The 12,335-nt window shown below is 41.7% G+C and overlaps 1 protein-coding gene across 1 annotated transcript; it reads left to right on the plus strand.

Annotated features, from left to right (window-relative positions):
* The first annotated feature begins 8,167 nt into the window (after positions 1 to 8,167).
* On the plus strand, positions 8,168 to 9,074 carry LOC147507711 (uncharacterized). The gene is made up of 3 exons (XM_086596401.1): positions 8,168 to 8,267; positions 8,366 to 8,561; positions 8,708 to 9,074. Exons 1-3 carry the CDS (start codon positions 8,168 to 8,170, stop codon positions 9,072 to 9,074), a joined length of 663 nt encoding a protein of 220 aa, XP_086452527.1.
* Positions 9,075 to 12,335: the final 3,261 nt, after the last annotated feature.

Genomic DNA, 12,335 nt, shown 5'->3' on the forward strand with positions numbered 1-12,335 from the left:
TGAACTGATTTCCTGGCGTTGGTCGGGCAGTTCCAGTGATGAATGTGTATGGAATGCATGTTTTTGCTTATTCTCGATTGCTTGTAGCTAGTTTTTCGCATATAATGCTTATGGTATATAGTGGCTAAGAAGTCTAAGAGCTAGCTTAAGGACGTGCTTTGCTTGTAGATAATGTTTTTATATGTAAGTTGCTTACCCGTAAGAACCGTATAGGTTGTGGACCCTGGTAGCTTAGGTGAACGTGCTAGCTTACTATGGCGTAAGGCTCGCTGAGAGCGTTCTCGTTAAGTTGATCCTAAAGTTAAAGGTATTCAACTGAGGAGAATTTGAGAGGCTATAAAGCCTGTGAGCTCAAGAGAGCAAGAGGCTCGCAGAGAGCGTAGTGCGTGTGTAAGCGTACCGCTCACTAAGAGCGTTTTGACTGAGTTGATCGTAGAAGTATAGGTCCTCAACTTAGTGAGAATCGGAGATACTCTGGAGCCTATAAGCTCAAGAGAGCGTGCTGCTCGCGGAGAGCGAGTTAGCTTATGAAAGTGTATTGCTCACTGAGAGCGTTCTCACTGAGTTAATCTTAGAAGTATAGGTCCTCAACTAGTGAGAATTGGAGAGGCTATGGAGCCTGTAAGCTCAAGAGAGCGTGCTGCACGCGGAGAGCGAGTTAGCTTATGAAAGCGTACTACTCACTGAGAGCATTCTCACTGAGTTGATCCTAGAAGTATAGGTCCTTAACTAGTGAGAATTGGAGAGGCTCTGGAGCCTGTAAGCTCAAGAGAGCGTGCTGCTCGCGGAGAGCGGGTTAGCTTATGAAAGCCGTCATCGCCATCGAGAGCGTTCTCACTAAGTTGATCCTAGAAGTATAGGTCCTCAACTAGTGAGAATTGTAGAGGCTCTGGAGCCTGTAAGCTCAAGAGAGCGTGCTGCTCGCGGAGAGCGGGTTAGCTTATGAAAGCGTACTGCTCACTGAAAGCATTCTCACTGAGTTGATCCTAGAAGTATAGGTCCTCAACTAGTGAGAATTGGAGAGGCTCTAGAGCCTGTAAGCTCAAGAGAGTGTGTTGCTCGCGGAGAGCGGGTTGCTCGCGGAGAGCGGGTTAGCTTATGAAAGCGTACTGCTCACTGAGAGCGTCGAAACTCAAGACAATGCTAGAAGTATGCTTATACTAGTAGTGTTCTCATTGCGAGTTCAATACTTTATCGACGAGATTAGGTAGAGTAGGTTGTAATACATAAGTTAACTAAACTTGAATTTACAGTAAAAAAAAAACATGGAATATACAACAATGTATTTTTATTGATAAAATTTCTTTAACAAATAGGTGTTCCAAGGCATGGCAATGATTTCCCCTATTGGGTTTTGATCCAGTACGCTCCATTGCCTACAACTCGTTCCACTATGTATGAACCTTCCCATGTTGGTGCTAGTTTGGAGTCATCTTAAGTCTTTTTCAGAACTAGATCACCAGGTTGAAAAGATCGAGGATGTACTCGCTTGTTGTAGGACTTCTTCAGAGTTTGTTGGTAAGATGCCACTCTGATGGTGGCTAGGTCGCGTTGTTCTTCCAGCAAATCGACCTCTCGTGCTAGGACGGAATCATTGTGTCCAGACTCGATGAGTTCTGATCAAGTCGTAGTAACTGTCAGTTCGGTGGGGATAACGACTTCTGTGCCATAGCATAAGGAGAATGGAGATTCACCTATGATGGAGCAAGCTGTGGTGCGATGAGCCTACAAAATGTTCTCTAACTGATTTGGCCATTGGCTTTTGTTATTTTCAATCTTTTTCTTCAGATTTTCTAAGACTGCTTTGTTGCTAGCATATGCTTGGCCATTGTTTTGAGCGTACTGAGGAGTGGAGAATGCATGAACGATCTTCCACTTGGCCAGAAACTCCTTGACTATTTTCCCCTTGAATTGGGAACCATTGTCTATCACCAATGTGTGCGGCAAGCCGAATATGGTAATGATATGAGTCCAGATAAAGTTTCTGATGTGAGATTCCTTAACATGAGCTAAAGGAATTGTTTCGACCCATTTAGTGAAGTAATCAGTTGCAACTAAGACGAAGCGAAAATCGGTACTCTTTTATGGGATGAACGGTCCCATGATGTCCATGCCCCACATGTGAAATGGCCAAGGGCTCGCAATGTTGATCAACTCACGAGCTGGTTGTATGATGTTATGGCCAAAGGTTTGACATTTGACACACTTGAGAACATATGTTTTGGCGTCGATCTGCATTTGAGGCCAAAAGTATTCTTGGGAGATTGTTTTGTGATCCAAAGAGCTACCGCCAGCATGGTTTCCGCACTCTCCCTCATAAATTTCAGCAAAAAATAATTGGCCTTGTTCTGGGCTTATGCACCTCAAATGAGGTCTGCCAGCAGATTTTCAGAATAACTTGTTATTAACCAAGCAATAACGGTGAGCCTGATATGGCATTTGTCTGGCTCTGGCATGCTCTTCAGGGAGTGTACCGTGCTGAATGTATTCTATGATGGGCTGCATCCATGTTCGACTCATCTGATCCTCATAGAGTGGGCACAGGTCGCTGATCTCTAAAACATGCTCAGCTTGGTAAGCAGGTCGGTCAACTACTTCAATGAGTAACTGTCTAGGGGCGCAATTCGGTGTTTGGGTAGCCAAGTAAGCTAAACTGTCCGCATGACGATTTTTGTCGCGCAAAAAATGATGTATGGTGGTTTTCTTAAAAGCCGGAAGTAACTGATAAATAACTTGAAGGTATTTAGAAAAGTTACCTTCGTGGGTCTGGCGAATGACCAGTTGCGAGTCACTAAAGACGTAGAGCTCTTGTACACTGAGTTACAACGCCATGCGAAGCCCCATGATTAACGCCTCATACTCCGCTTCATTATTGGAAGTCGCGAAGTCGATGCGAATTGATTTCTCCATCATTGCTCCATCTGGGGATACTAAGACAACTCCGATTCCACTTCCTCCAGGGTTGCTAGATCCATCTACAAAGAGAGACCAGACGGCCTTGTCATTCTTCTTTGTGGATGGAATATCTGTTTCTGGTTCCTAATTTAGGTCGTCGACAGGGAAGTCTGCTAGGAAATCTGCAATGACTTATCCTTTCTATAAGGTACGTGGGACGAACTCGATATGGTGCTCCCCGAGCTCTTCGGCCCATACTGTCATGCGAGTTGTCTTGTTCTCCTTATGAAGGTTTTTCTTCAACGGAAAGCCGGTGAGTACTTTGATTGGATATGCTTGAAAGTAAGGCCTGCACTTTCTTGTAGAATATAACAATGCGAGTATTGCTCTTTCAATGTAAGAGTAATTCTTTTCAACTGGAGTGAGAGTCTTACTTGTAAAATAGATCGGTTTCTCTGAGTTGTTTTCCTCTTTGAAAAGAACCGAACTGATGGCAAAGTCTGATATTGCTAGATACAGCCCCAGCGTTTCGCCATCTGTTGGTTTTGCCAGGATGGGAGGTGTAGTCAGGTACTCTTTGAGGGTGGAGAACGCTTGGTGGCACTGATCGTTCCACGAGAACTACTCACCTTTTTTAAGAAGTTGCAAGAACGGTTGGCATTTGTCTGATGCCCTGGATATGAATCGGTTTAGTGATGCAACCATTCCTGATAGCTTTTATATTTGCTTCTTCATCTGTGGATCGGGCATGTCCAAGAACGCTCTGATTTGGTCTGGGTTAGCTTCGATCCCTCTTTGTGATACTTGGTACCCTAGAAACTTCCCTGAGGACGCTCCAAAAAGGCACTTTTATGGATTCAACTTTATTCTAGTTCGGCGTAACCTGAAGAACGCTTTCTCAAGATGAGTGAGGTAGTCACCTGCTTTCTTGCTCTTGACAACCATGTCGTCGATATAGACTTCCATGATATCCCCTAACATGTCCTGGAATATGTCAGTGACCATCCGTTGATAAGTCGCTCCAGCGTTCTTGAGGCCGAACAGGAAGACGTTGTAACAGTAAATTCCTTGTTCAGTGATGAATGATGTTTTCTCTTAGTCTTCTTCAGCGAGTGGGATTTGATTGTATCCACTGTATGCATCTATAAATGACAGGAGCTCGTGGCCATAGGTCTGGTCCACAGGTCGGTCAATTCTAGGCAAAGGGAAGCTATTTTTAGGTGTTTCTTGGTTAACATTGGTGAAGTCAACGCAAAGACGAACTGTGCCATTCTTTTTTGGAACTGCTAGTATGTTAGCGATCCAGTCTGGGTAATCGACCTTTCTAATGAAACCAACTTGCTTGAGTTTTTCGACCTCATCATTGATTGCTTTTTGAAATCTCAGAGATAACCTTCTAGGTCGCTGACGAACTAGCCTAACATTAGGATTTACATTTAGTCTATAACATGCAATATTAGGATCTATACCGGTACATTGATATACCACTGCTTTAAAACATCTTTATTCATTGCCCCATTGCTAAAAAGCTTACAAGATGAGCCTAAGTGTAGGGTCTAAGTTAGCCCCTACATATACTGAACTTAGGGTCATCATCTTCATTCCTAAGTTCACTTGCTCTCATGCGTAGGTTGGGATGTCGCCTTTGACGATGATGCGTCTTCCGGGGATTGATTTTGGCGACGCTTTGCCATTCTCGAGGGACAATGGATTTGGCGTACCGGGTTGGAGTGACCTCTATGGCGGCGACAACAGGGACTGAAGTGGCCTTTGTGGTCATGACAACAGGGGCTGGAGTGACCTCTGGAATCTGTATCTGTTGTATAACGCATGATGGAGCGACCTCTTGGGTCGTGACAGGTGGAGCAACTACTACTAGAGCGACCTCTGGGGTCTTGACTGGTGGAGCAACAAATGCTGGAGCGACCTCTGAGGTCCTGACTGGTGGAGCAACGACTTCTGGAGCGACCTATGGGGTCGTGACTGGTGGATTGACAAATGCTGGAGCGACTTGTAGGGTATGTACAGACAAATAAATCTTCTTGCTGGATCCCCCAGCGCTCTATTTTGGTAGGGCTGTCAACGGGCCGGACCTGAATAGGACACACCTAGGTCCAGGCCCGACCCAAATCATATTTGATATTTTGAGTCCAAGCCCGGCCTAAGTCCTATTGGGCAAGTTCGGATTTGGGCCAGGCCTAGGTCCGTTAGCAATACATGGGAACTATTATTTTGTCTAAAATTTAATCAAATTTGTAAGTGGGAAGAATCGAACCCACAACTCTTGTGTGGCAGGCACAATACTAACCAATATGGCTTCCAATTTTCTATGTCAACTTCTAATAAATGTAATAGATATATTAAGGGTTATTTAGGGATTGGTCCTACTTATTTAGGGGTATTTAGGGATAGGTCCTAAAATTATCGATTATTAGGGATTGGTCCTACTTCTATCGATTGACCTTGAGTCATCTCAGTTGACCGTGGTCAACCCATTTTATAATAATAAAATTTTCGTTTTTTTATCAAAATGGCCAAACTACCCTTCAGCGTGCTTGACACGCTACATTATATTGAATTGTTTGTGAACACCACGTGTCGAACAGTGAGGAATGAAATTATGTAAGCCTTTCGATCATTTCGTATTCGTATCTCGAGGAAATAAGTGAGATAGAGGGGGAAAAATCTACACACTCCCCCCATTTTGTCCACTTACGAATCTTAGTTACAATAGTTCGTCTTCACTCACGAATCTTAGTCTTAATCTTCTCCATTATAAATGATAACTTGAAGATCTCTCTTGTTTGCTACCAAACGCTTAACCTTCACTCACGAATCTTAGAAAGAAACTTCAACTGTAATTGTTTGCTTTGAAAAAACTTCAACTGGAAATGTTTGAAAAACTTCAACTGAAATTGTGAGTGTTAGCTAGCTGGTCGTCGAATTTTGTTCGTGGACATCTCTCTTGTGGTAGTCGTGGATTTTTTTGGAGTTGCTCATTGTAAGTCAGTTCAAACTTTGTACGTTTACATGTCAAAACATGTGTTTTTAAAGTGAAAAGCATGGATCTTTAGGATTGTTTAAAAAATCGTGTTTTATTCCATTATTTGTTTGTATTGATTGAACCCTATGTTTAAAAACATTTTTGTAAGAAGATTGTTGTGTGGGTGGTTGGGTGGATATATATGCATGTATTTTGTTCTTAGGGTACTCTTTGTTATTGCATGTTCTTAAAAGTAGGACTATTTTATTGTGATAAGTGTATAATGTCAAGATTTTTGTTGCTTTGTTATGTCCAAGTACTATTATGAACTATGGCCAAGACTGGTGCTAGGTGTAAAACAGTTTGTTGTACATTATGGGGGTTCTTGGGGACAACTACCCCAGGAAGATTTAAGGGTAGTGATTACAAAGGTGGTAGGAGAAGCAGACTATGGAATTTGATGGGGATGAATTTCGTATGTTTGATTTGAAAAAGGATGTGCAAAACTTGGTTGGTGTGGGAGTTGAATTTCAAATGGCAAGTATCATTCAAGGGTATATTTGCGGGTTAACAAAAGATGAACACCTATTACATATGTGGCATGAGCTTAAACCCGATAGAGACAAAAAATACCACGTATGTCTTTCCCGGCCCAACAACTTCTAAACCCACTAGAGCTCCTATAATCCCCACCACCGCCCGACTGTGATCTCCACCAATGAAGTCACCAAGAAAGGCCCAACCAAGAAAAAGCCCAACCAAGAAGGCCCAACCAAGAAAAGCTCAACCAAGAAAGGCCCACCCAGTTAAGTCCACACCAGTAAAAGCCCACCCATTACCCACTACCCCCAAAAAGAAAAGTGTCCAAGTAAGTGCTAGTGTTAGAAAATCCCCTAGATTTACTCCCACCACTCCTATACCACCACCAAGTCCTATACCACCACCAACTCCTATACCACCACCAAGTCCCATACCACCACCACCAAGTAAGACTATCACCACTTCTCAGACTTCCAACAACCCCCAACAAAAGTATAAAAATGGGTGAGGCGGGTTAGAGTTAGAAGATCCCCCAGGGAACCCAAATTCCCTGTATACAACCAAAGTTCTTCAAATAATGTCCAACCTCTTGAGAAACCCCTTACTGAGAAACCCCTTAGTGTGAAACCCTCTACTTTGCGGAAACCCCTACCAAAAGCAAGAAAAACCTTTAAGAAGGTCGTAATTTCTTGAAGTTGAAACCACTTGTAGGCCCTAATGGAGAGACTTTGATGTTGGACCTTGTGTCTTCTTCTGATGATGAAGTAGAGAAAATAGTTGAAGTTGAGCATGTTGTGGAAGTTGCTGAACCTGAAGTTGCTGAACCTGAAGTTGCTTACACTGTCAATGATGTTGTGGATGATTGGGAACATGTATTGGGTTCACTTGATCCAGAAACATTTGATGAGGTTACTTTAGGTGAGACTTTTACAGATGGTGATGGTGATGCATTAGATGACAAGGATAGAAGTGATGATGGAGGTGACAAGATGTATGAATATGGTTATAGTTTTGGACCAGTTTTTGGTACTGTCACAAATAATGATGAGTGGAGTGTTGAAGATGAGGATGAAGAAGATTACAACTACAATCCTTCAGATAGTGACTACTCAGTATGTGGTACTGATGATGAGGCCTTGGATGACATGGAGCCAATGGAGGAAGAAGTACAAAATTTAGAAGAAGAGATACAAGGTAGTGACTCTAGTGTTGTTGTGAGGGTCAGTACAAACATATTTGAGGCAGGAGGAGATGGCTAAACTTGCGGGACCAAAAGTTGAGAATGTTTTTGTGTGACTTGAAGCCTAAACTGTCTTGGCCATGATTGAGGCTTGTAGGGATTTTTTCATAAATTTGGCAATTAGAAAGAAGTTTAGCTATAGACATCTGAAGAATGACAAGGAGAGGCTCATTTTAGAATGTAAAGATTTCAATTGTCGATTGGAAAGTAAGTGCCTCTGTTACCAAAAAGAGACAATCACACATTCATTCTTAGGAAGTTTTGGACCAAAGATACATGTGAGGTGATGATGAAAACAAGTATGCACAGGCTACATCACCATGGGTAGCTAAAACACTTGTTGACAAAATGAGAGATCATCCCGATTACAAACCAAAGGGATATACAGAAAGAGATTTTTTTTGTGAGTTTGGAGTTAGTATATCTTATTGGACTGCCTGGTCTAGTAGAGTTTTGATGCTAGAAAAAAATTAATGGAAATTATGAAGTTGGGTATCAAGTAGTCCCAAATGTGTGTAGCGGATAGAGAAGTCAATCCTGGTAGCCTTGCTAAATGGTTTGTGAAAGATAGCAATCGGACATTTGTTGGTGTAGTCATTGCATTCAAGGGTTCCTTTGGATGGGTGGGTGAGGTGTAGACCCGATGATTGGGCTTGATGGCTGTTTTCTCAAAGGTAAGTATGGTGGGTGTTGTTTGACTGCTATAGGACTGGATGCCATGAATGGGCTTTTCCCTATTGGTTTTTATGTGTGCAAAGGTGAGAACAAAGATACATGGAGGCTTTTTTTGTCTGAATTGAAGCCACATCTCATCAAGCACAAGGAAAAGTTGACATTCATTAGTGACAGGCAGAAGGGATTGGTACCAGCTGTTGCAGAATACTTCCCAGATTCTAATCACAGGTTGTTGTTTTAACTTATACATGCATTTTGTTATAAATCTCATCAAGCCATATCTAATGTTTCAGACATGTGTATTTCTTGTTGCAATGTTGTTTCAGACTTTGTTATAATGTTGTTTTAACTTGTACATGTATTTCTTGTTGCAGATTTTGTTTCAGACATATGTATAAAAATTTTAAAGCTAAGTTTCCTGGTGAATTATGGGAGAGTCTTGCTTGGGAAGCTGCAATGACATACAAGCTACCAGAATTGACTAGGATCTTAGGAACCATAAACAAAACTGATAGTGCAGCATTGGATTGGTTAGATAATGAGCCAAGGGAGTGTTGGGCTAGAGCACACTTTGATTGGACATCAAAGTGTGATGAGTTGACTAACAATTTCAGTGAGTCTTTCAACTCATGGATTTTGAAAATAAGAGATAAACCTTTGGTCCAGTTTATAGACATGTATAACCTGCTTTTGTTGAAGTCCATCTATGATAGGAGAATGTTGTCAATGAAGTCTTTTTGAACATGGTGTTGTTCCAAATGTTTTGTACATGATTAAGAAGAGAGAGGAGAGGTATAACAATTATGAGATCAGAGGTGTAACTGAGACTCAGTATTTAGCAATAAGCCACCTAACTGGGAAGAAGTATAATGTGGAAATCCAAAAGCAAGAATGCTCTTGCATTGAGTGCAAATGTCGGGAGTGCCCCTGTGTGCATGCGATTCGATTACTTTCAGTCAAGGGAGGGAACCATGGTCTAGGTAAATCACTTGTGTCTATACTTGTGTCTATATGTGCATTCTCTTGGGGTACTTTCTTTACATTTTTTTTCATTATATGGCAGGTATTGTAGTCCTTATTTTAGTGCTGAGGCCTTCAAAGCAACTTATGCAAGTTATTTGTATCCACTTGATAATATAGAGGATTGGCGAGAAATAGTGAGTGATGCCCCTTTCCTAATACTTTTGTTATTTAGCAATTTATTTATTTTATTTGTATGTAATTTGTAATGTATTTTTCTTAACGGACCTTGGACAAAGAATTGGTATGCGCCTGCCTCGAAGTCTCCCACACAACCGGGAAGACCAAGAACCAAGAGAATTAGGGCAGATGATGAAATGCCCAAGTCAAAAAAAGAAATGTGCAAATTGTCAAGAAGAAGGTCACAATTCCGGATCATGTGATGCAAGGAAAAAAGGAGAATTTGGCAAGAAGAAGAAAAGAAAAGGTATCCTTCAATGTCTAATGATACTCATGATGTCATAATTGGTTATAATGTGATTGTGATGTATCCTTCAATGTCTAATGATACTCATGATGTCACAGCAGCCCAAGTGCAAGATGGACTGCAAGATGGACCTCAGATGCAACAACAAGCTCCTCCAATGCAAGAAGATGCACCTCCAATGCAAAGAAAGAAAAGGGAAGAAAAGTAAGCGGTATGTTAGTTGAATATTGAAAGCAAAATGCATGAGTATGGTTAGTGCATGACTGCATAAACCTTACCTTATGCAAACACTAATTCAATAAGTGAGCAGGTGCCCAAACAGAGCAAGAAGTAAGTCAGCAACAGCCACCACCCCAAGTACAACAACAACAAGAGGCACCAAAGACAAGGTGGGGAAGGAGAGGGGGAGGGAAAGGAAGAGGAGCCCGGTGCAGAAGCAACTCCAGTGCAAGAACCACAAGCAGAACAACCCCAGGCAGGGAGGTAGAGGAAGAGGAGCCCTAGTGCAAGAGGTAGCTCAAAGGTGCAAGAACCACAAGCTCCAAAAGGGTGGGGAGGAGAGGAAGACCAAGAGGAGAGGTAAGAAGGAAGAGGGAGGGAATGGAAGGGGAAGGGGTAGAGAATTCTCTGGCTTGTATGGCTTGTTGTTTGGTGATGACAATGTAGAAACTCCATCAACTCCTCCAGTGAATGCAAATCGAGAGAGCGGGGAGAGCCACTTACACAATAGTTGGTTTTGAATCATTTTGGGATTGTCGGTGAATATTTGTCCATATTTTGTTGTTTGGGTTGTTTTTGTGTTACATATACTTGAGAAATGGTCTATATGATGTTGTTCATTTTGGGTCAGGTTTATGTATGTGTCCATATATATCTTTTGATTGTTATCAGATGCTGACATTGTTTTGGTACCCTTGTGAATATTGTCTGAGTGACATTGCTGAGTTTAAGATTTAGATTTGAATTGTTGTAGGTAAATCTATATTTCATAACCAAGAACTTTTATTTCATAACCAAGAACCTTTATTTGAATCCTTTTCAATGAGGCCTTACATCAGATAGAACCTCACTTGGGATACCCTATTCAATAACACAACAACACTCATTGCCACACGCATTACAATCTAGGACAAGTGTAGTCTTGTTTTCAGTAGGCAGCATAGGTTGGTTGCAGTCAATGTATTGCATCTCCCTACTAAAACATCCAACCCAGTCGCATTGCAACCACATTCCAATGACTTTGCCTGTTGTTTTATCCCAACTCTTGAACAAATACATGATCCCCTTGCAATTATCCTCCCTGCATCTCCTATTAAGGTAGGGACAAGTTGGAGCAGTGTGGCCTTTTTGCTCACATAGCTGACAGATCTGTCAATAAACCAAGTTAAAAAAAAGTTAGAATTTGATACAACATAGAATTAGTCTTTTAGGATTTAACCCCTCCTGTATTTGAGTTAATTAGGCTTTCATCCTACTTTTCTGCCATTAAAGGAGTTTCAATTTAAGTTCGTGAAATACTTTTGGTGAATTTACCATTTAAGTTGATTTCATACCTTTGGTACAATGAAAGTTTGAGCGGGGAGCTCCACCCATGTTTTGCTTCCAAGTGTTCGGGTTGTTGAGTGAAAGAGTGTGAGTGTTGAGCGCCTTCTCTTATAGTACAAACAAAGAGACAACTTCCAACGACTCTATAATTTTGGCCATTGGATCAAATGCTTGATTTTTGACACGTGGCCATTTTAAACGTCTCTCTCTAAAGTCACATGCAAAGCACATGTGAAGGGTAGTTTGGCCATTTTGATAAAAAATGAAAATTTTATTATTATAAAATGGGTTGACCACGGTCAACTGAGACGACTCAAGGTCAATCGATAGAAGTAGGACCAATCCCTAATAATCGATAATTTTAGGACCTATCCCTAAATACCCCTAAATAAGTAGGACCAATCCCTAAATAACCCATATATTAATAACATTAAATATAAAACACATAAACTATTATAAATTTCGGGCCGGACCATTATCGGATCGAACATAGGTATGTCCAGACCTGGCCCAATAATCTTATCGGGCTAAATTTAAAGTCTAAGTCCTTATCTTATCGATTCGGATTCAATCGGGCTTCAGACTTGTCCCGACCCATTGACAGCCCTATGTTTTGGTGCTTTGGCTCTGACCTCCGCGACCAAGTCTTTGGCCATTATCTAACTGGTGGGCTCGTTCCTTGTGCCGATGGGTGAGTCGGCGATCTTATTCGCTGAGAGGATTTGGTTGCAATGATAAGCCTCGAGCTAATTGCTTCGAAGCTCCATCATGCCCCTAGGGCCAAAAAATTGGAGTACTTGATGCAGCGTGGATGGTATGGCTTGCATTTGACGAATCCAACGTTGTCCTAGAATGGCATTGTAGGACGACTTGATGTCTAGAACGCTAAAGCGCGTATTGAAGTTGACTTTGTCCTCTCTAGATCCCACAAAAACTGGGAGTATGATGTCACCGATTGGGTTAGTTCTGGAACCGTTGAACCCGTAGAGAGGAGCGATGGGGTCTATGAA

This window comes from Coptis chinensis, chromosome 3 (assembly GCF_015680905.1).
Source record: "Coptis chinensis isolate HL-2020 chromosome 3, ASM1568090v1, whole genome shotgun sequence".
NCBI lineage: Eukaryota > Viridiplantae > Streptophyta > Magnoliopsida > Ranunculales > Ranunculaceae > Coptis > Coptis chinensis.